This window comes from Embiotoca jacksoni, unplaced genomic scaffold (genome assembly GCF_022577435.1).
Source record: "Embiotoca jacksoni isolate LCO1_2020_lvr unplaced genomic scaffold, fEmbJac1.0.p SCAF_7, whole genome shotgun sequence".
In the NCBI taxonomy this organism is placed as follows: Eukaryota; Metazoa; Chordata; class Actinopteri; family Embiotocidae; genus Embiotoca; species Embiotoca jacksoni.
The window spans coordinates 18,919,694-18,944,805 of record NW_027185425.1 but is presented as its reverse complement, the minus strand read 5'-3'; the positions used below and the strand labels follow the sequence as shown (position 1 = coordinate 18,944,805).

General features: G+C 41.6%; 1 protein-coding gene across 4 annotated transcripts in view; it reads left to right on the top strand.

The window, feature by feature from the left end:
• ptprua (protein tyrosine phosphatase receptor type Ua) overlaps positions 1-25,112 on the top strand; it is a 230,122-nt gene that overhangs the window by 86,988 nt on the left and 118,022 nt on the right. For all 4 annotated transcript variants that reach the window (XM_069175969.1, XM_069175967.1, XM_069175965.1 and 1 more), the window contains exon 3: positions 22,035-22,306. In XM_069175969.1, the coding sequence (XP_069032070.1) occupies positions 22,035-22,306 (272 nt within the window). The remainder of the gene's footprint in view (positions 1-22,034; positions 22,307-25,112) is intronic.

The following is a 25,112-nucleotide window of genomic DNA, read 5'->3' as shown; positions in this document are numbered from 1 at the left end:
ACCACCCTCCTTCAGTGCTCACTGTCATAAATAAAAAGACAATGTAAAATAATGCATGTAACCAGCTCAATGCAGAAATCTTATCAGGGAGGAAAACTAAAACAATATACTGCTCGCCTGGACTGAACCACTGCAAATGGGAAACTAATACAATTAAATAAATCAGTGTTGTCAGAATGGACTTCCAAATCCAGGAAAATCATCTCTTTGAGTTATAAATCCATAGATCAGTGTACTTTTGACTTTTAGCATTGATGTACTGCTCTGATTTAGCCTTCTTATATAAATTATAATTGGAAGTAGTGCTTGAACACATATTGCATGTTTTCAGATCAACATTAAGTTAATAGTTAATAGTTAATACATTTTGCCACACTGTCAGAATAGAGTAAAATAAATAATTGAATAGTAGTTTGATAGAGACCAAGGTCAGGGCTGGATTCTTCCACCAAGATACCCTCAAATTGTGGAATTGTGAGCTGCTAGTTAACCCCTCCATACCAAGGTTTGATTAAGCATAAAATTATTTAAGAGCCTTCACCATATAAGCCTAACATCAGCTAAAATATTGAAGGTATTACAACTGTACAACTAGATTTAACTTCTCCATACAAGCCAGGGCCTGAAAATGTATCATCATGTTGAGAGTCTGCAGCTATGCCAGCAGTTCTAAGAGGCATAACTGGATATCACTGAAATTATCACGGGACTGTGAATATTTGCACTGAATTTTAAGGAAGTCTTTGCAAAACTTGTTCAGATATACTTTTCTAAAACACACACATGTGAATGGTGGTGATAGATAAAACGTCAGGGGGTCATCAAAGTCCTTTGGATTCATCGACTGGGGAACATGAAGGTCCATGAAAGGTTAAATAGACCAACCAAGGAACCAGTAAACAAACTGCCATCCCGAGAGCTCAATGCTCTTTTCAGTTATTCAAATTATCACAAAACAAACTGAGGGTCTGGATCGCCAGGATTGCTATCAGCTGAGCATCATTGTTAAGGACAGAAATGCAAAGATTTCTCCGGAAAACGTCTGTTTTTATCTCACTAGGTGCTAAACAATTTTCAGCCCAACCTGCCATTCACATAACAAGCATCTAACCACTACACAGTATGCAACAGTTTGGGGACACAACGGCTGCTGGGCATGTGTCTCACAGCTGCTGTGTAACTGTGTATGTATCAAATCTTCATCCCCACCCACTTGATCTGCTGCTGAGGAGTTGCACTTGTTTTAAGACCTCAGTGGGTGTCAACAAAACTCAACTGCGATGTTATGAGAAAATGTCTTCATGCCAACAGGATCTCATTATTTTCAAGGTGCCCTGCTTCCCCGGCAGCAGGAAGAGCAGCACTTTTTTTTTCTGCTTTGCAGGGGACAAAAAGAAATACCATAGCAAGAGTATGCAGAAGGTGCATTCTAATTTTCTGTCTTGCTGGAGTTGGAGCTGTACTTTAGAGAGTACCTTTAGGTAAAAATACATGACCCTATTTGAACTACTGCTGGCGCTGAACGAGAAAACAGTGTCCTGTCACATATAAATTTGCCATATTTACCCGAATGAAGAAACATTTTCTTAGGTTTCCGGTAAGAAAGCTAAACAAAAGAAAAGACAAATTGAAACACAGAGTTTATGTACGTCTGGGGGAACCTGACAGACAAAGGTGGATGTAGGTTGAAAGAAGAGAAAACTGAAGTCAGAGAGGAGAAAAAAGGGGAACAAAGTGAGATGAGATCATGCGAGTTTATTATGCAGATGAGGAAAGTCAGTGACTCTTAAACTGTCTGAGCGTTTCCTAATTCATCACTGTCGCTTTCGGTGTGTGTGTGTGTGTGTGTGTGTGTGTGTGTGTGTGTGTGTGTGTGTGTGTGTGTGTGTGTGTGTGTGTGTGTGTGTGTGCATGTTAGTTACGGTGCAGCAGACATCTGTGTGGCGGCCACCAGCTCTGATTGATCACCCTCCTACAGACTACAGCAGCACATTCCTGTGGCCCATTGCCACACCCGCGGGTGCCTCAGATTCTTGATTAAGGCAGAGACGACCTCAGAAATGAGTGCCACTGGAGGCTTCACCCTCTCAGACGTTGTTCTTTCTCTTTTATTTTCTCTCGCTCTCTGTGTCCTTCTACTCTTGAGATTAATCTATCCGCCCCCTCATTCACCAAGCTGATTTCTTTCTCTTTCTACTCCTCTGTTCTCTCACCCATGTTCACATCTTTTGTCAATTGACTTTGCTCTGTCTTCTACTCACCACCATTTTCTCTTCGGGGTCCTTGTTCATTCCATATTCTTCAGTCCTTCTAATCTATACATGCAGAGCTTCATGTTTTTAAAGTAACGGGCGTTGTATTTTGTCAGTTTAATGATGACAACACCAAAATCATTCATGAGGTTGCTTCATTTGCTACAAGTCAGATACATGTTTACCATTAGAGTTTGTGTTTTAGCTAATCTGTAACGCCTACAAACCAGCAAGCAGTGTCCTCACAAAACAGACCCTTATCGCCAGTAGTGTTCACTGTTCTAACTTGCTGGCATCAAGTCATTAGTAAACATCGAAAATAGCTGTGTCCAACTTTTCATTCTTTTTACAGAAACAGTCACAAGACTGCCCTAGAGAGATCTGAAGGCCTATTTTACACAGAAATGTGTCATTTTTTTCTGTTTTGGCTTTGGTAACAAAATTCCGCCAGCACTGCCATTGTTGGAACTACATTTAGAAACAAATGCTTGACACCAACGTCATCGCACTTCGCCGTCCATACCAATTTCTTATTGGTTCGCCCTTCAGAGAACTGAACAAACCTGAATACGAACAGGGTTTCCAGACTAGAACTACTGAGCAGACTGAAGCTGTGAGCAATAGTCTGGCAGAAACAGCAACAACATCAGATATCCATCCCTCAAGGTCTTAGTCACAAGGGAATATTCTATCAGGTAATTTCACAATTCAAAAAGTAGGTGTAGGGAAAACACTAAACAATGATTAAACAACACATCAAATAGTTTGTATAGTGGATAATTCATCTTAGATTGTGTCTAGAGCCGGTCTTCTTGTGGCCCAACTACAGTCACAGCTTCAGTCTTTGCTGTGATTATAGTCCAGAAACTAACTGTGTTCACATAGAGGTTTGTTTAGCCACTCTGTAGGGAAGACCCATCAACGACCAGTGGGGTGCCCAAATGCGATGACATTGAGTATTGGTTAAAGGCTGCTCTATTAGTTTCAAAGTGGTCTGGGGCCATTAGGATGCAACAACTGAAAAAAAAATATCTCAGTGGAGTCTGTGAAGACTTCTATATTCACACAGTAATTTTGAGTCTGGTGATACCGGGCTGATCTTTTTCTGTTGCCGGATTGTCTTCTCATTTGCAGTGCACTGATTTATCTACTTCTTTAATCTGAGCCAAGGTGTTTTAGAAACAGCTACGGTATACTGATAACACAACCCTACTCATTCACTAGTACACATTGGTTTTCGATACTTGAATTTACTGCAGGCCTAAAATAAACAGGATGATCAGATTAATCAGTTTGTGAGACCAGTGTTATTCAGTTTAAATTGTCATTTTAACTAAACTTTTCCTTGGAATGACTAAAATAAAAAGTTCCACTGATACAAAAACAAACAGATTTTGGTTAAGGGGAAACTAAAGTGTCTCAAAGTGTGTGAGCTTCACTCAGTGACACATACAAGACTTCAAGTTGATTGACAGATAGACTGACTGTCGTTGGAGGGTTGGCGGGTGGCAAGTTTCCTCATGACAGCTGACAAAATATACCAGTAAAGGGTCGCTAAAGTAATCATGTTTCACACCGGACTGGTCATATAGGTTTTACAGGCGAATCCATACTGAATGCAGATCATTTTGACTTTGACAGCTGATGGACAACACCTGCTGGGACATCAGTGATTGGAGAGTGACCAGAAAGACAGCATGCTGGGAAGTTTGCAGGCAGACAGCAGGGAGTTATTGAGGAATAGTTTTCTTTCCTCTGATTCAGTGAGGACTAAATGTTCTTTCCATCCATCCATCCATCCACCCATCCACCCATCCATCCATCCATCCAACCATCCATCCATCATCTATACCCACTTTATCCTGAACAGGGTCACGGGGGATCTGGAGCCCATCTCAGCTGACTTTGGGCGAAGGTGCGGTACACCCTGAACAGAACACCAGTCCATCACAGGGCCAACACAGAAAGACTGAAAAATTTAGAATCACCAATTGATGTAACATGCATGTTTTTTGGATGGTGGGAGGAAGCCAGAGCACCCGGAGAGAACCCATACAGTCCCACAGAGATCATGCAAACTCCACACAGAAAGGCTATTGGCCCAGTTCAGGTTCAAACCCTGAACCTTCTTGCTGTGAGGCAATAGTGCTAACATCAGCTCCTAAATGTTCTTTCATTTATTTTTCTTTTAAATTCTTGCTTTTCCTTTCTCCTCCTGCATTTCCATCTGCGGAGGGCTGCTGACTCTGGAAGAAGCAGCTGAGGGCTGTGAATTTGTCTTCCATTAGGATGCAGCATTGCCGAGGAGTGCCACCAGCTCGAATCATACTACTGCTATTACATTCCGCAGGCATTACATTATTTATTTTCCCAGCTGACACCTATCGCACCGCAGCCCCGCTGACATCCCTGCTGTCACCCCGCTACTGCAGCCTATTCGCCCCACATTAACATGTCTGGGTCCCTGGGGAACCCAAACATGCATTTTCCCCAGTTTCCCCTCAGTGGTAAGAGCCTCCGAACTCCTCCATCCCTGGCCTCCACGCTCCCCCCCAAAGGATGTGGGATTTGCGCAAGGCTCTGGGAGGATTAGAAAAGTACGTTAGAGTGTGGCTGAGGTAGGAAAAATAAGACTCCCCAATGAGCTGCTTTTGATGTACAACTGGGGAATCTCTTCAAAAAGGATGAAATGCCACTAGTGCAAGTGCATTAACTGCAGTCTTACTGTCATCTCTGAATAACAAACACAGCCTGACCTTGATCCAAAATGAATGCCACATAACCGCACACACCAATCTCTCTCTATCTCACACACAAACACAGGTCAAAGGGCAGTGGTGTATTGTTTCCCATCTCTTGTGGTGTTCCTGCACCATCTCTCTGAGTGTCGTCCAAACCGTCTCTCCTGTCACGGATTAATTGGATTTTTGACCCAGTTCCAGTTTGCTCCCCTCCTTCTGCCTTTGCTCTACTTGTGCACTGTCATGAGATTGTGTGTGTGTGTGTGTGTGTGTGTGTGGGAGGGGTGATCATTGAATGTGTGTAGAGGATTTAATGTGTCGCTGGCTACCTCGTCTCCAGTCTGTTGGGAACCTTTGTCTCCCTGCCACCCCTTCTTGTCCCTCCCTTCATAGGAGGGCAACAGCCGGCGAACAAAGCCGGACTCCCTCTTTGAACCCCGCTACGCGCACGCACACACACACACACACACACACACACACACACACACACACACACACACACACACACACACACACACACACACACACAGACAGATATACCCCCTTCCCCTCTCAATTCCAGCCACTTGCTGCCTTGTCACAACTATAACAGCCACTGCCACGGCCGCTGCTATTGTTCCTCTGGCATTTTGGGACCACGCTAGGGGGCTGTTGGCGTTAAGTTCATCTGTAGTGCATTGCACACAGAGCCAGTAAAGGAAAAGAGACAAAGAATTACCCTGACTGCATGGATGAAAACTCGTGTCGCTCTCTTTTATTTGTTGTCGTACCTCTGTCGCCCTAAATCAAACTCCGACTTGCTGCAATAAAACTGATGAGAGGGCCTTCTCGGGATGCCCTCATTACATTTTATGTGGCTGATCGTGCATTATCGCTGAAAGATTCTTTTTGTCTGCAGTCAGTCATTTGCTCCGGAGCACACGACCTTGTGCCGAACACGCTCCGCTCGGTTCTTTTGCAGGAAAAAAAAAATAATGAATGTAATGTAACTTTGTGTTGCTATTTCCCCGTGGGCTTTCATCAGAGTTTTTCATCTCTGAGTTTGCTTGTAATTACTGACCTGAGGCTGCTGCGGGAGCAGGGTCAGCTTTCACAGCCCCTTTTATGGACATTGATGGCTGTGATTTGTAGTCAGTTGGACGGCTCTGCTCCCACCGTTAGCCGATCCGAGGATTAAGAGTTCCGCTCATAAATGTCAAATGATAAATTTGAGAACAGCGTGCATTTTCCCTCTAACTTCTGCCGGGATGCTTATTATGCTGATTTATGACTATTGATTTCAATTTCCAAGGCTTTATTTGCTGGAAGCTGTACCATTAAAACTGCAGCAAAGCAGGATATGAATTAAGATCCTGGGGATTACAAATGCCTTTCAATTGTGTCTGGCAGAGCGATGACTTTTGAATGAGCAACAGTGTGTGTGCATCTGTGAAAGCAAATAAACTGAAAGTGCTGCCTGCTTTTTGTTTGGCCCATTTGAATCACGCAGCAGGTCCATTGGCTGGTTTTGTGTCTCCTCGCAGCCAATTGGTTTGAAGCGTGGGGGATTTTAAATAACGCAGTTCCAGCGTTGTGTGGGGTGCGTTAAGCCGTTAGTCCGTTGCTTCGGTCCCAAAAGGGATTTGAAAGGGCCTCCTGTCAGTTGATGGTCTGCCTTTCAATGATACATTTAAAATTTAAAACACCCTGCCTTTTTAATCCAAACGGCTGCCGTGTGTTTTGGCTCGGGAATCGCAACACATAAAGGTTCTTTGTTATTTTAAGGGGCCACAGTGAATGCTGCAGGCCAGCATTAGTGTGCCCCCTACTGCCAGACTGAAGCCCCCAACCCACACACTGAGGCATACTTTGTGATTTTAGAATTTCAGAAATGTTTCATCAAAATATTTCTCAGTCAAAAATGTATTCTAAGGGTCTAAGTATTTTTTAATCAAAACTTGTTTTTGAGACAGTCAAGATCCTATGACAAAATTAGATATTGAATTTTTTTCCCTTATTTTTTTTTTTTTTACCCTTTAATCTGTTCTTCAGTTAAAAAAAAAAAAAAAAAAAAAAAAAAAAAAAAAGACAGGATTTCATATGTTTAGTTTATGGAGCCCCAAAGTGGTCAAAATTAAATTAGCAAATAAGAAAGTATGAAATAATTAAACCTCTCTGCCGTAGCTGTTTTATGATTTATCTATCTGCATGACAATATACGACTTTGAATACACTTTGATTTTATTTCATATATATAAAACATTTTATTGCTTAATTCAACATTTTGTCAATATATTCAGAGTGAAAACTGTTTTTCTCGAAGGTACTACTGTATATTGTTGGTGTTTAAAGAAATTGTTAAAACATTTAAATAGTATTTGATGTGCACACAGGGAACTCAGTTGAAAAACAACAGAATGAGGTTTTTGGAAGACATTTTCATCTGTTAGGAAACAAATATCACTTCTAAACATCTAATTTTACAGATTTATATTTCATAAATTGAAAATAGGGAGACTGGCATTCGCATGATGCAGTTTTTATTTTTGGTGAACAAACAACATGTTTCACGTGTAAAGAAATTGTAGAAACACACTGAGGAGCCATGCAGTGAGAGTTAATTATGAACGAATAAAGACAACACAGAATAATATAACGCTGAAATTGTGCAATATTCCTATTAAATGCTGAGGTCATTATTATAAGATGCTATTTCACAACCTTACATTGTCTGTCTGAATGATGAGCCAATCACATGAATGGGTCTACGTTTCTCCTAATGGAGATGAAGACTCTGCGACTTAAAGTGCAGTCAGAAAACAACATGGTCATTGGAAAACACGACATTGGGACTTTAAAATGATGTTAGAAAATTATGTTTTTAAATAAAAACAAACAAAATGACTGTTTATATATTTTTTGTTAAATTATTCAGGATTAAAATGAACATTTTATAATACTGAGGGCAGTTTTGATTGAATGTTTCCACTATTTCCTGGTAATGTCATGTATTTATTTTCCTTTATTCATTCATCACTCTTCATATTATAATACTTGCTTTTTATTTATTTAGGAACTCTTTGGTACTCCATATTAATTCTCATCTCGAGGCTTTTGAATGAATGAAATTCTTGTTGAAACACTTTTCACTTCAGGGATTTTTGTCAAATGAAAGGATTTTGTATTTATCACCAACTCACAGCTGTCAGCAGTTTCAGTCAGAAAACATTTGTATCTGCGCTCGACTTCAAACCTGGTATCAGGGCAGAACTGCGACGGTTAACTTTAGTGCCATTGGTGCTGTTGTTTTCAGATTCCACATCCAGCATTTCAACATGTGCCTGCCCACGCTAACCCTGGCTGACAGTGTTTCCCCGGGGTCAGGGCTCGGTGGCCGGCCGGGGAAGGGACAGGTGGAGGGAAAGAAGTGCTGGTCCTTGCAGCTTGAAGGTGATCTGGACCAGATGGTAGCCTCTCTCCTCCAGATGCACTTTACTTTTCCATGTCCGCCGCTGGCACACAGTAGGACTGTAACAGATAGGGCCTTATCGCAGCTGCTCTGAGTGTGGAGGTGGGTAGAGCGGGGTAGGTGGGTGGTGGAACCTGCAATGGGCTTTGATCCAGCCTGGCAGATCCAGCACCACCACTCCCCCTCGATCTCCTCCTTTTCCACACAGATGCTGCAGCTCTGCACTGCACCAACTGATGAAAATCAGATTTTAGGCTGCTGGCTTCGAACTTCCCACCCACTTCTCACCGTCCCTATCACTGAAGGGCAAATACAGCCAAGAAACAGGCTTATCTCGAGAGGAGATGGGTTTGGGGGAATGAGAAGCTTTATTTGTCTTTGCCAAGCAGCACTGAAGCTGAGGACACAGGACAGATCCTCCGCAGGACCCGCTTTAATCGATTGGCCCTCTTCCTTTTCTTTACCTCAGGTTACTCTACCTGAGTACTTATTCTCAGGTTGCCTTGTGTAATGTACCTGGTACTTTACAGGATGTTGTGAGTCTCCTCTTTCCGTCGCCTCTTTGTACGACTTGATGTCTGAGAGTTTTCAGGGTCCAGACCATGATGGAGCCTCTTAGGTTGCGACCGCTCGGGCTATTTCTATTGTCTGTGCTAGAGATACATCCATTTGGACTCATCAGACCTGTGATAATATGACTGTCTGAAGTAGAAGCATTCTTTCTGAAGGATGTGGTTTTTCTCACCCTGAAGGACCATAGCCTCGGTCTCATCCATTAGTTGTTATCAGGAAAGCAGTTATGAGGCAGACATATGAAATAACACACAACATTAGATAGTGTATTTTTCCCATTTTTCACTTTTATCTATTTTTCTCTTTAATAGACAGATAGATAGATAGATAGATAGATAATTACTTTATTAATCCCACAAGGGGAAATTGTTTCGCTACAGCAGCATTATAGGTTAATGAACACTTTGATGGTTGGAGAGACAGTGTTTAAACCATAAAGGTTTACTTGATCTATCAGCAGGACATGCGCTATCTGTTACAATGTTAATGGAAAAGTCCAGCTGACTACGGTCATAAATAGTCTTGGAAGCAAGACGTAAAACCATGCAGTCCTTTTTAGACTAGAAATCACATTACATAAATGCTTTTAGGTGTCCTGACATTTGTTGTGGAGGGAAAACAACATTATGATCCACCTGCAGCCACATGACCCCGGCAGTTTGTGCACTAGCTTGCGAGCTCATGCAAAACTGAAAACAAGAAACACAAATAAACTGGAGATAAAAGGGAAAAATCAGCTGCAAGATGAGTTATGTATTGTACATCACATTTATATAAAATATTAGTTTTATGGCATTAGAGATATAACTTTTGTACATTTATATTTTTCAGAATGAAGGTAATGACGTAAACGTTTACTTTCACAAACATTTAACAAACCTGCATTAAGCAACTGTTTTGGCCACTTGGGGGCAGCACAGCATCCTTTAAGCTCAACATTATAGTTTTCTAATGTTGGCATAAGGTGAGCATGTTAACAAAGAGTTGCTTATTAACACATTAAGAGGACTCAGAACAACAACAGCATTTATGTGGAGGTGGGTTTCTGGCAACCTGGTGAATGTAGGACAACATCCACTCTTGCTTGACTCTGGTTTGGTCTCCTCCAACTCCTGAGAAAATTAGGAATGTTAAATACTTTTTTTGGACTGAGTTTACAGGCTCAGAGGCCACTTAATATTTGTGTTTCTGTGAACTGTGAAACTTGAGGGTTGTTGAATGACAAGTGGAGGGACATCATGTCAGCAAATGTTACAAATGTAACTTGATGCAGTATTTTACCAGGTTGCTTTTTTAAAACCTATTTCTCACTGATTTTACATAATGAGTAACTTCTCATGTTAACATCACAGAACCATTGCTGATGGCTTAAATGGAGGAAGACACTAGAAAATATGATTAAATGTATAAACATCAACTATTGAATTTATTAATTGGCATAAATATGAAGGAGATAAAATTGCATCAAAAAGCAAAAAACAAAACAAAAAAAACTGCATGTTTTTTGTGTTTTTAAACAGAGAACCACAAATTATTTATAGAACTCTTTACATTTTATATGTTCTGGTTTCTGGTTCCTTGTGTGCCATCTCTCTCCAAACTGGTCATTTAAGAAACAATGTTTTATCTTGAACAGATAATCTCTTGGAGCTCATAACAAACATATTCACCAGAATTAATCACCAAAAAAAGAGTCCAAGTATGCATCCAAATATACCCAAACTTTTCAAATAACATTATGAAGCAATATTGTACCTTTTTAGCTTAGCACTGTAATTATCCGGGTGATATTACAGCTCTTCGTAACGCATAAGGATGCCCTGCTTTAAAGGTTGAATCCAGGGAACAAAAGTCTCTGCACAGTAAACACCACCGAATGCATCAAAGTCTGTAACATGATTGACTGCAGCTTTTCTCTGAAAGATGTGCATTGAAACGTATCTGTGGCTATTTTTAGGTAAGTATACAGTGATTCCCCCTGTACAGAGGTGGGTATACATCTTATACCTGAGCGTACGCACCACTACACCTCCACTGTCAAGCATTTCACAAGAAGAAAGTAGAGATTTGATCAAAAGAAAAAAAACACGTTTTTCCTCCCTTACTAAATGTATGTTGTATGAAGTCTGAAACACTTTCTTTTAGTATTCATCAAAGGTTTATTTAACGTGAACTTTGCCATCGTATAAATTCCCTGCGTAATGTCTGCAACAGGCCGAAAGGTTGTGTGTCAAAGATGGTCCTAAATTGAATTATTGTCAGGGTATCGGCCACAGCAACAGAACAAATGTAATTTGATGTATTTCAGAGACTAGTGTTGTTTCCAACACTGTTTATACTGATGTAACTATACATCTTTCCCTTCAGGGGGAGGTGGTGCCTCAGGGGGAAAGCTCCCTGCTGCTTCACCTGTTAGTCTTGCATGTCCCTGCCTTGATCCCTGCTCCTCTACAACAAGCCGAAGCAGAGAAGGTGCAGGGCTGGGGAAATGACATGCTCTGTTTACTAAATGACCAGAGAAACCTAGAAGAAATGGGCTAGAGAGAGCAAGGAACACTGGCATGGCGAGCAGAGCAGAGCACCAGCGCCCCAAAAGGCCTCCAGGATGCTGAGATGAAACAAACAGTAGATCACAGGAATGAGATGAAGAGGCTGAGGGCGGGTGGGATATATCAAGATGCAGGGGAAAGACGGAGAGCTGCTAGCATTGTATAAGGGAGGATAGTCAGCCCACACGTTGTTGCTGGGCGGCTGCTAATGCACTATTGATTTCTACCACTGAGAAGATTCCCCGTATCCAGAGTCCACTTCCATCTACTCATGTCTCAGTCAGCCGGGCTGGACTCTCTGCCTGACGTAGGACCAGTGTTTAGGTTTGAGTTTAAAATCACCATTTACTTTTGGAGGTAACCCAGAGTCTATATTTTATCTCTGCCTCGAGAGACTGTCCTGAAGTGCTTGAAAAGTTGGCACCAGCAGAACTTTTTTGGGGGTTATTGGCCCCAGCTAACCTCGCCCTCCTTCTGAAACAATGCTGTGAGTGTATTTTATGAATGATTGTTGAGCCTTATTTAATGAACACACATTTTTTTTTAAGGCTGTTGGACTAATGGTCTTCAAAGCAGTGACTGGAAGATAGAGGCTGACCAACTTTATTTGAAAACGTGGTGTGACTCTTGAATGACTGTGCAACATTGTCTCCACCAAAGGTTGCTTTGCCTCTTTTTTTTTTTTTTTTTTTTAAGAGGGATGTTTGGCTGTGCCAGGGCTTTACTATCAGGTGCCTCAACCACCTCAGATGGCTCCTCTCACTTCAACGGAGTAAGGACTCGAATCTTTACAATTTCTACCGTTTCATTGATGGTCCAACCATATGCTCAGTTTAGACCTAGTCTTGTTATTTATTGTCAGCGAGGTGCTGCAGCCTTACCCTATGTCGACATCAACAGTGGCTGCTCACCTAGCAGCGGGACCGTATGTCATGGATGTATTAAGGAGAACTGGATATCAGACTCAAAGCCTGAGCTTTATTTCAATGGAAATTGCTTGTTTGGCACACGAGCCTAAAAAGCTTTCCAGCTTCCTGCTTTGCCTCCATGTTGTGCAGTTCTTTGACCGTGAGTGTCTCCCACAGGCCCACCTCTGGAGCTGGGAAGATCCATTGTTGGGCATGTATGTTTACAACAGACGTCTTGGGTTTTAAATTTTCTCTTTGCCTTTTTCTATTTGTTTACAACCTGACTCATGTTCTTTGTTTGTGTTGCCCCATTGGACCTGCATCTAGCGAGGTTGCAACTTTCCTCCACTTCAGCTCCAATCTTTTGTGTTGAGTTTGAGCCAAGTATAATCTTAACGTAACTAATACTACAAAAATGGAAAACAAGTTGTCAAGGTTTACTGCTGCTGGAACACACCAGGACAACTTTCTGACACTTTATTTTCCAAGCAAGGAAATAACATATTCACAGTTCTCTTGATCCTCATTACACTGTTAATACAAACTCAACATTTCCTGTATCTGTTTCAGATTACAAGCCAGTGGACAGAAACTTTTTGTTTCTTAACAAGGCCTTTATTCTGAAACATTTGCAGGAATCTTTTGCGACTGAAATCGGAGAATAATATTTGAGACTCAGGAATAAAATACAATATATTGTTTGGGGCAAGCTACCGGAATTTAGTTTTACTAAAAGGCAAGCTTTAGATATTTTTTCTGTTAAATTGAACCTTTTTGGAAAGCTGTAAGAGGCTTGCACCTCTTACCCCAGTTACCCCAGTTGGCTTTTTTCTTGCTGAAATCTGTTTCCCAAATCTTTCCATTGAAGGTGCTGAATAAAATGTTATCATCACCAGTTGGTAATAATGTACAAAATGTTTAACCTCCACATTGATGAATGTCAAACTGCTATAAATGATATTTTCATAGCCTCTTATCATCTGAATCTGCAGGTCCCCGTCGGCAGCGTGGAGCTTTATAGGGAGTTTGTTTGTTTGTTTGTTTGCTTGCTCAACTGTCTGACCCTCAATTTCACTCTTTTGCTTCACTGTCACTGCTCTCGTGGCGTCATTTTCAGCCACAGCAGGCAGCTGTTTTCACAGAAGAATCTGTAAAATCTCCCTGTACACGAGCTGCTGAGCAGCCAGCAGCGCACAGACACAGTTAGTGATTAGCTAGCGAGCATTTAGCAGCTGAAGAGCCGCATCTCTTCCCTCAGGAGATGAAAAACAGCTGAATTCGAGTTTCCCCACCACCACAAACCAGGAGCACCACATCATGTGACTTGATATAAACCAATCAGCAGTATTAGGGGAACTAATAAGAACTCCTTTGACTCGTGTGTTATTGATAGAAGGATTAGTGGTGTTACTGTAACATCACCGACAGTCAGGCGCTTCAAATCCAACGGCTGCTGGCTCGTTTTAACACGACAGCTAACTTGACTTCAGTCCAGTGAGTGGGTTACACTTGGTTTTTATTTTTTTAATTTTTTAGCAGTTATCTTACTACCAACAAGACTGAGCTAGCTAAGCAGTTCAGTGTTTCTATGTGCTGTAATTCAGTTTGAGAACCGATCTCTAGAACTACAAACCGTCTCTGTTGCTACGTCGTGACTAAGAGTCGGCCTCGTTGCTGCAGTGGTAAACATTGCATACGTTACATTATAGTCTGCTGACGTGGCTGATTGTTTTCCAGTTCTTAGTCATACCTCATGTGTTTCCATGGAAACAAAGTTCACAACAAAAAGTTTGATATTTTGAGACCGAATTGCATCACAATATGAACTTCGAGCCAATAATGACATCACAGCGCACCCTCTGGTGTAATATTGCTGAAGTACACGTGTGTGATCCCGCATCATAAACAGCACACAGGTGTTACCGCTGTGTGTGATGCAACATTTGCAAAGACAACCAGAGCCGTTGGCACATTTGGCTCGGTATGTGGTGCTAATCGGTGGATCTTGGGAGCGTCGGTGTAGAAATAGAGTAATGTCTCTGTTGTTGTCGGCAGTCTTCAGGTTGATCTGCTCGACTCTTGAGGCTCACCTGGGGAATTTATTAGCTGGAGATGTCAGCTTCAGCCAGACTCGTATTGTTTGCGGGGCTTTTAGGCTCTGTCAGTGACCAGCTGCTGTTGGTTTGCAGATTTCCCCATTTGCACGCTGTAAGCACTGTGTCACTTTGTAAATGGCAAAATCTGCATTGCCTTTTTGCCTCCAGTAAACAAGCACCCGGCTCCAGTGTTCCCGCCAGCCGAGCAGATCACACACTACAGCTAGAGATACAAAAGAGGAACAAACAGCGAGACCAATCTCTGCCCTCCCAATCATCTGCACTGGCCACACTTCACGTCTATTGTATGTGCAATATCATCTGAGGTCACCGTGGCTCCAGGTTGCAATATCACAGAGAGAGAGAGAGAGGAAGAAAAAAAAGAATAAAAGGCAGAAAGCAGATGATGATCTGAAAGACCAAATTCAGAGTCCAAATTGAAAATCTGGGATGCCCTTCTGTAGACACCCTGGAGGCAGGGTGGTCGAAGAAAATCACAATCATGATCAACATCAGCAGAAAGCAGACTGTTAGCTGTTTTTCAAGGCGAGTGGAGGCGGTAGGTGGTGGGAGGTAAAGAATGTTAGATAAAAATTGGATTAAAATGCATCAGGTTTTGCTTTGCCTTTTCCAAGGAAAGATGGTGTTGTCATTGTGTAGAACGAGGCTGCCTGAGTTCTACAAAGCGTTATTGATGGCAGAGGAGGGATGCTAACGAAAAATGACAGAGACAAACATAAAGATAAAAGCACCGACTATCTCTCCCTCTTCTCTTGCTGCACTTCCCAGCCCCTCCTCTCCACTTTCGGCTCCTCTCGTTTCTTTTTTATTTTATTTTTTTTCTTAGTGTAAGTGTGATAAAAGCGAGCAGACCTATGACTCAGGTTTCCACCCCACATTCTGATATGAATTCAGGGAGCCGAGGCCGTCCCCTAATCTCTTAATGCATGTTCCCTCGCCCTTGGCAGGGTCATGGGAGAAATAGATGGAGCCTTATCAGCTTTTATGGATTCATGGAGAATTTCTGCATTGTGTGTATGCGTGCGTGCGTGCGTGCGTGCGTGCGCTTTATTTTTTACACCAGCTTGTGTGTGCTATGGTATGTTTCTCTGTACATGTGTGTCATCAATAATGTGGAGCAAGGTTATCCAGAGATGTTAATATCTTCATGAGATTGATCAAATTTCTAATTATTGTATCAATCATGTTGACTCACTCCATCAAACTAAATTGAAAAGAGATGCAGGGCCTGTTTTTGACAGATTTGTGCCAGTGTGCTAACCTTCAGGAGCTCCTTTCTCGTACTTGTGATACTTTATCTGAAACATGTTTTAATTAATCAACTAATATGATGCTACGCTGTGGTTTAAAGCTGCAGATACATATTTTTATTTGAACTATGGGTCAAACGATGTGGAATTTTACAGGTGTCGTTCATGGTGATGAACACATAGCAAATGAGCGTCTGATTCTGCAGATTTTATTTACCGTTGTAGTGTCTTTCAGCTATTTTTTGGGGGGCTTTCCGGCTTAAAACTTTGCTTTTTATGATGCAGAGCAAAAGGAGAGTGAATTTTTAATATACTTAGACAGAACTTTTGAGTTGGGTCCTGAACTTCAGTGCTTTTATGGCACCAACCAAATGTATTGTATTATATTACATTGTATTTGTATTTATTTAAATATAGAAAAAACGCCTGTCATTTGGTAACACATTTTTGTTTTAAAACGCATAACTTCACTCACTGACGCTTTACCGGCATCAGTGATCAGCAGTATTTACTGTGGGTAGCCTCTTTTTGGCGGCCCACCCACTCTGTTTTAACTGAATAAATCTTACATTAGAACACCTTATTTCACAAATTTCCGGCCACACATCTGTCTGAGTTGCGCTTCAGTAAATGAAGACTTCTGTGTGCAGCCAGCTGGCTCGTCCACTAATAGCAGGTGAGGCGTTTAGGGAACATCAGTAAATTATAGCGTTCAGTATTAACTTGCATGTCAAGTGTTTACAGGACATCTTTACATTTTAGTTACAGAAAAAAAAACATGGCTTACACTTTCACCCTCTAAAATTAAAGAGTTGTTTTGTAATGTGTAATGTAATTTTCCTTTTCTTAAAATTGATTTTATAAAATTGGTATCAAAAAAACTGTGGTATGAATGTATGTAAGAACTGGATGAATGTATGAATGTTCGCGAGCACATTATCCAAGACGACTTAATAAGTCTCGGCTTTGTGGAGTGTAAAGAGGAGGACTGATTGTCTGGGCATCCTGTCAAAAGTCCAATATGGCTGTCAGTACCGCGGGCACATTCAATGGCAGCAGCTGCTTTCAACTGATACAACTTGTACTGGTCCTTCATTACATTTCAGCTTATTTAAGGATAAACCGTTTTTCACCATTAAATGTTAATGAGCCTGTTTTACAGCCAATAGCAAACAAGATTTAGGATAATATAGAATGTAGAAAATATTGAAACTGTGAAGTTAGATAGCATACTAGAATATAAAGTATGAAGTGTATGTATACAAATACACGAGGAAGAATCAGCAACATGATGCAGATCACAACATGGAGAGAAAACTAAAGAATAAGCATGAAGCCCAGCTGTAAGAGAGGACGTAACTTTGACTTTTGCTGAGTGTTCATGCTGTAACATCAAAGTCTTACATTTTAATCCGGACTTTGACCTTTTCCCTAAAACCTTACCAAGCTGTGTTTGTGCCTAAACCTAACAGAAAAACTGCTGTTGTATTCAAAGAGTAGGGACTTGGAGGACCTGTGGTGTTCTTCACTTATTTAACCACTAGGTGGCTTCAGCAGAATCCCACAGAGACTGCTGCTTCCATAACCAAAGATACTGTAGAGTCTATTTTTGGTTTACCCAACAGAATGAGTTGCTTAAAGTTATTTGAATATATTGAGAAAAACAGCATGATTGTTGCTGGGGCTGTGTATCCTCACTGTCCCCCCACCGCCACTCTCTCCAATGCAACCCTGTCATAAGGACAGTTGGAGACTCGCCCTCCAACAATGAGGGGCTCCAGCTCTCATCGCTGAAGAAAAAGCAATTTAGCCACAGAGCCCCCCCTGGAGGACTCGCACATCAAAGCCGCAGCAGCAGCAGCAGCAGCAGCAGCATCATCAGCATCATCATCATCATCATCATCATCATCATCATCAGCAGCAGCAGCAGCAGCAGCAGCAGCAGCGGGGGCTGCGGGGGCTGCGGGGGCTTAACCAGAGCCTGCACGGCTTTCGCCTGCGAGCAGGTGAGGGAGACAGAAAAAATAAAATCTCTGCGTCGTCCAAGAATACAGGGAGATCTCAAAGGACAGCAGCTGCTTGTTATCACAGGATATTTCTGGCAGTTTGACGTCTCATCCGTGCTTCTGGGGGCGGAGAGGATGGAGCCGAGGGAGGGAGCGGACAGTGGTCAGGGAGGCTTTGTGACATGCATTTTAAATCTCTTTATATCCAGGTTGTCCACGGAGCTGACTCACCTTTTGACCTGTTTTTTGTTTTGTTTAGTTTTTTTCTTTAAAGCTAAAGGCTGATGGAATAAATCAAAAGTTTCTCTGTAAGTAGGGCTGAGCTACACGTTAAACCACCCTCTTAATACTAAATGATGTCACTGTACCACGAGCCAGGCAAGGGACATTACTTGATAACACAAACTACATAATTGAGTTCATTTCACATTTGCCTAAATAAATAACTGCACTCAGAGGAAGAATCCGTCTTTCAGAGCACATTAAAGTGCAAAAATATCATCTGTAGTTTGTTATCAGCACACAGCACTCCAAAGTCTGTACTAACAGCACCAATTACTTTTGATGAAATACCTTCGCCGGTGTTTTTCCTTGACGCCTATATTTTTGCGTTTACTTGAAAACAGAAAAGAGATGGTGGATCTTTTGTGTATGAATACAACATTTTTTGCCACGTATGCTCCTTTAAGACTGCGTTTAGGAGAGAAGGTGTGAAGAAGGAGGCCGAGGAAGAGGAGAAAAAAAAAAGGATGTAAGATGATAGAGGAGGGGGAGGAATGATGAGGGATTAGAAAGAAGAGGCCGCATCTTACTCCCGGGAAGGTCAGCAATGCTCGAGTCTGCTTTTGAGGCTGTAAACTGTGTGTGTGTGTGTGTGTGTGTGTGTGTGTGTGTGTGTGTGTGTGTGTGTGTGTGTGTGTGTGTGTGAGAGAGTGTGTGTGAGAGAGAGAGAGAGAGGAGTATGTGCTGATATCTGTCCTGCATGTCACTGTGTGAGTATTACAGCCATCTCTCTGGTTTAAGCGTTCCCTTGGTTGTCATTATGGCCTAATAACCGTGTCAGTGTGATTAATGGCAGGAGGCAGGGCTGTGATTGCACTACATGGCCTCGGCAACTACACTACCCAGCATCCCCACCGCCCGCGCTCGCCCGCCTCGGCCGTGTCGAGCAGCAGCAACCCACCGGATGCGAAGGTTATATTTGCAATTAGCGAGCGTTGTGCCCTCCTGCAGGGCAGCATCAAAGAGCTGATCTGATGATGATGATTGGATGATTATAAGTTAGGCAGGAAACTATGGGATCCCCAAGGCCGCTTTACCCAGTCCAAGGTAATAAATACAGACAGCTGACTGCTGGTCTGTTTGTATTCTGGTGTTTCTCTTCATCGCTGGCCAACATTTGTTTACACACAGTTACAATCAAAGTGAATTTTAAAAGCATCTCACACTGTGAAGTTAATGTATTTAAATGGGTGAATAGATGATTATAAAGTGAGGACTGTTTTTTTGGGCCCTCTTTTCTGTAATTTTGTCCCCCCCCCCCCCAGTTTCAGATAATAATAATAATCAGTTTTAATAGCATATCACAAGCTATAGCTGGATGCAAACATTTGGGCACCCTTACTACACCTTACTTCAGTAAAAGTATGTAGGTATTACCAGCAAAATGTACTTAAAGTTTAACAAATTAAAAGAACACAGTGTGCAGTAAATAATCCCTGTAATCTTGTATTATTATATATTATGCTTTTGGATGTTGCATTAATGTGGATTTCACTGCTGTTGTTATTAAAGGTTGTGCTTATTTGAACTAGTATACAGTAATGCATCACATTCTATAAGATTTTCACATGTTTGTATTGTTTCTGTTCTGTATGAGTAACATATCTCTAACCAGTCAACAAGCTCAGAAAAACAATACATTTTCCAGCGAATCCAAGTGAGTTTTAACAGTTTATTTAGCCTGGACAGTAGGATATCTTTCTCAACCCACAAAGCAACATCTAATCCTTCACTTTATCAGACAAATTCCAAATCAGCAGATTTAGAGATGAATGGTTTTCACTGGACAAGAAGGGAATACAAATACTGTCATCTTAAAAGTAACAAATAACCAAAGCTGTTAGACAAATGTAATGAAATAAAAAGTACAATATTTGCTCTTCTGGGATTTTCGGTGAGTCAAAGTATAAAGTTGCATGAAATTGAAATACTTAAGGAAAAATAAAAAATGTTTTTGCTTGAGTAAAGTAACCCAAATGTAGTTGCTACATTCCACCATTGGAGGTGAAATAAATAGTAAATAACCCATCCAGCCAACAATGTCTGTAAATGTGCAAAGCTTTGAGCCCCATAAGATGACACAGTTTGAAGGGATTTTCTAGCTGCTGTTCCTGATTTCAGACCTCCTGCTTTGCAGTTCATTTCAAGTTCTAGTCTGGCACAGCATGTTTAAGATCCCCCCACAGAGTTTCAGTGGTCATGGGACTGAGTCTTTCCATAAGCTTCAGCTTCTATATGTGGAAGAGCTCCGTCTGGTTTCCCTCCATGTTGACCCTGTTGGTGCATCAGGTTGCAGCACAGTCTCCTCTGAGTGTTTAATTATCACGTCTTCTCCTGACTTCCACAGCTCCACAGTCATACCTGCAGTTTCTTAATGACATTTCTTACAGTGGAAGTTTCCAACTGGAAGCACTCTGCTATCTTTTTATAGAATCTTCTGCCTTGTGGGCATCAGATTGCTTCATTTCAGATCCTCAGTCAGCTGCTCAGTGTCCATGCTTGTTGAGTGTTACCACAGGGTTTGAAGAGTCAGAATCATAGACTGTATATAAAAGTGTTCGTAGCTTCCAGGTCTGAAAAATGAGGCAGATGCAGAAGTGCCTTAAGATGCAGTATAGCCGAGTGCCACTGGAGGTCGGCTCCAAAAAGCCTCCGGCTCCTTAGACTCACATTCAACTAGTCTCATGATATTCTGAGTCAATACAATTTTGACACGAGTTATTTCGGTTTTGTTAGCTAAAGTCGCTCCTTCTTATTAGTTTTCTGGTAGATTATCTGAAAATAAACCTGTCAATAATTATATAATAAGCTTCAAAAAGCTGTGTTTTGGGGGTGTGTCTGTTTGATTGACAGGTCTGTGGTGCAGTCAGGTTACAGCTATCTGTGGGTGGGACGTAGTATCGCCGGGTTTTCCTCAGCTTGTCCAAATATGGTCACTTCCTTACGAGTCTGGACGGGTCAGTTAAGACCTAATGAATTAATTAAGTTCCAATATTGTGTACATGACACAATTACTGTTGAATATATTTAGACATAAACTGCACACAAGAGCTGTAAATGTGCTGCTTTTAGTGTTAAATAAAACTGGCAACAAAGCAAGGTAAAAAAGTCATATATTCTTGTTTTTATATACACATTTTTTTCACTTCAAATTGAGCCTGATATTTGCTTTGAAGGCCACAGTCAAAGGCAAACCTGCCCCCTTCATTCCCCCACCATCCATTGTGACGCTGCTCTCACAGCCAGGGGGATCTCTGCTGCGCTGCCGGGATGGGAGAGCCAGCAGTGACTCCGTGAACCTCCGTCCAAAAAAAGAAAAGTCCGACGTGACACCTGGAGCTGCAGCTTTGAACACAGCAGATCTGAGGCAGCGCTGCAAAACTGATGGAAGCTGCGTGAAAGCAGGAAGCAGAGAGCAGCGGAGACACACCAAATACAGACAAATAGCCAGAGAGGATCTCACGGATATTCCGAGTAACAACCTTGAGCCTGTCAACTTTGGCTCTCGGGCTCTTTTTCGGAGGTTTAAAAATAAAAAGGAGGCAGACGTTCTTCAACCGCTGAAAACTAACATGACATATCTATCCCGGGCTGAGGTGTTAGAGGAGAGTTGGATCTTGTTATTTCTTATATTTCAAGTCACTCAGCTCCGTCTGGCAGGTGAAAATGCTGAAATGGCCGCTATTTGTGAAGTGTGTGTAGGTTCTGTCTTGAAGAGGAGCCTCTGCTTGGCAAGGTCGTTCCATTCCGGCTCTAAACTTTCAAACTTCTCTCTATTAGCTGTATTCACCTCAGTGAGCTGCCCGTGAGGGTCTGCTTGGTAGCTGAACTGCACAATGAGCCATATTTGATTTGATACTAAGTACTAAAGATAAAAAAAAAGTGTCCGTACTTTCCTTCCCCACCAGGGTCCTTCATGATGGTGAATTCCTCGCAGCATTTCGGGGGCCAGCGCGCTCAGCTGCTCCTGCTCCCGCTCAGCGAGAACGACACCCACTGCATCCAGTTCAGCTACTTCCTGTACAGCCGCGACGGCCATAGCCCCGGGGACCTGCAGGTCTTCATCCGGGTCAACGGGGGCTCCAAGGGCAGCGCCGTGTGGAATATCTCGGGCTCGCAGGGTCGCCAGTGGCACCAGGTGGAGCTCGCCGTTAGCACGTTCTGGCCCAGTGAATACCAGGTGAGTGACTTCAGACAAATACATGAAGGCAGCACTGACCCCGAGGTGGGAGTTTTGTTTTCTATACAAAGGGCAATCAAACGGTTTAGAGACTGTTCCTGTTGTTCCCCAATGGAGCACAGCACAGTAATGTGTATGGAGCAGGCGCAAACTATAACTTTTATGAGTAGGTATTCCAATTTATGTTGCCTGAGGTCCAACATCTGAGTTACACCCGTTTCTGTGACCACTGGTATGTGCTTATTGGCAAATTGAACATGGACCTGAAACTTGAGCACAAAGCACACATCCACATTTTTGGGGAACAGAAAAAAGCCATAGAGAGCCGGATCAAGAGGTGATGGGGAGCAACAACCATGTTGTATAGGGTGACAAACTCGTGTGTGTTTTCATCTCACTGTCATGGTGTTGAACCCAATTGCCTTCACACCACAGTTCAGGCTATTTGCACCGAATGTTTTCCCTCAGACGTCTCAGAGCAGTCGAACTTATTGTTGACAGTCTAACCCTGGCAGATGAAATATTGGTGCACAACCACGCAAATGTCAAAGAAAACACATGGAGTTGTACTTTTATCCTGAAGAGCCTACTTTGGTCTTAGACAGTGACGTTCTGCTCTTGAAAAGCTAATGTCACTCAAAACACCTCGACAGGCTTCATTGGACTTAGTTCACGGGTCTCTGTTGCCCATTTCCTGATTTTGAGACTAAATTTGTTGTGTGCTCTTTGCTCAAGTCCACAACAAATTCACAAATACACATGTACCGGTGGTCGCAAAAACACACGCAGCACAGGTTATGACTTTGATCAGATGAGGTAACTTTAAATATTTACTGATGAGGGTTATATCTTCCCTCTGCTCCGTTCACAGCGGAGCACTCCACTCGTGCACACCAGGAACGGACTCGGAACCGTTTGAACCACCCTCGTGCACCCGTTAGCTAAAGCATAATGACCACTCACAGTGAGTTATGTAGATGATGTTGGAATGACAGTGCATGTCATGCTGGGGTAAATCAGACGGTATTATAGTGTAAGATGTGGGAGAAAAGGGCAGCTGAAGAGACCTCTGTAAAAGGTGTTGACTGCTTGTTTCACTCATGAAATGTCTTCTAGCATGTTAAAAAGTCCTCATCGACATATTAACAAGGCTGACAACCTGACTTTTACTGCAGGTGGTCTTTAATGGAAGGATATCATTTGCTGAAGTAAAAGTACCGAAACAGCGATGTAGTAATTCTCCATTACAAGTAAAAGTCCTGCATTAAAATTCCTACTTCCCAACTATTGGCAATGTACAGTAGTTAAAGTACTTATTTGTTCCCTCTGACTTATAGATACATATACATAACAGCATTACATTATCAATACTGAAGCAGGCGCTGCAGGTGGAGCTGCTTTGAACTACTTTCTATCCACTTTTCCATCCAGGGACAGCAGATACATGTGAGGGGTCGTCAGATGATTACTGGGAGAGGAAAGTTCTGTTTCACAAATCTGTGTTTAGCTTTTGGACTTTCTTTTTTAATCTTTGATCGAAGCTGAGATATTGAATCATTTGAACATTTACTGAAATGTGAGAAGTTTAAAGGAAAAACAAATATCCTGTTTGTTGGAGCTGTTAACAACTCCGATATCTGAAATGTGACACTGCTTTTTGGAAGACGTCCAAAGCCTAAACATTTGGAAACCACTGGTTTAATCTTTAACAATGTGTTCGATTTTAAAAGTTTGTTTTATTATTCACTTTGTCAAAGCTTCATTTGAAATGTGACTTTGACTATGAAGAATATTTCATGCTGAAATGTAATGGAGCAGAAGTTTAAAGTAGCATCAAATGGAAATACTAAAGAAAAGTACAAGTACCTCAACATTATACTTGAGTAAATGCACTTCATTGCTTACCATCAATTCTGATAAGTAAAACTAAGTATTATAATTCAAATAATTGATTTATTGTTTAATTAATTTATCAAATATATATCACATACTTCACAATTCCATCAATAAATAGATATGCTTTTATTTTTTCCCTTATTACTTGCATTTTGTATCTATATAATATGAATATACTATGTGCAAGCTAAGTAAGGCATGACTGTGGATCCTGGTAAATAGTGATGTGCTTTTTTAATTATGTGTAATACCTTATACAATAAACAATTAATCAGCAATCAAGAAATAAAGAATGCATAAATGAAAAGTGAGAGTTCTTAAATGCAGTTTTATCAGCATTTTTTTTTTTATAAATATTTCAGGCAGCTATTTGTAGTCTAAATTTGTTTTTTATACGAGAACATACAACATGATATAGTTACACCATCGTAAGGATTCTTCTCCTTCATGAGGAAGTTGGTGGAAACAGTGTTTTTGTGAGGTTTGTAAAGCTCTTGCAGGTTTCAACCAGCCCTCAGCTTTGTCCCAAGCTTCAGGCTTTTAACCAGATTTTTCATATAAATGGTTATGCATTAATATTGAAGGACTATTTTTGTATTATTATTATCATGCTGCCTTCTGACCTGCTGATGTATGTAGCTCTAATATAAATACACCACCCCCTCATTCACCTCAGTCGCTGCACTTAGCTGCTCAGTGGTCACTAGCCACTGAAGTGTGGCTGCTGTCAGCTGTAGCAGCTTTATTTTAATGCTCCCTATTATGCAAACCGCATGCAGAAATCAGCAAATTGCAGCTGTGTCATATATCACAGTGGCTCAATAGGTGTATAATTACATTGGATGTGTGTTTGGATTGTATCTTTATTTATTGGTCCATTCACCTGTGTGCTGCAGTGTAATCAATAGCT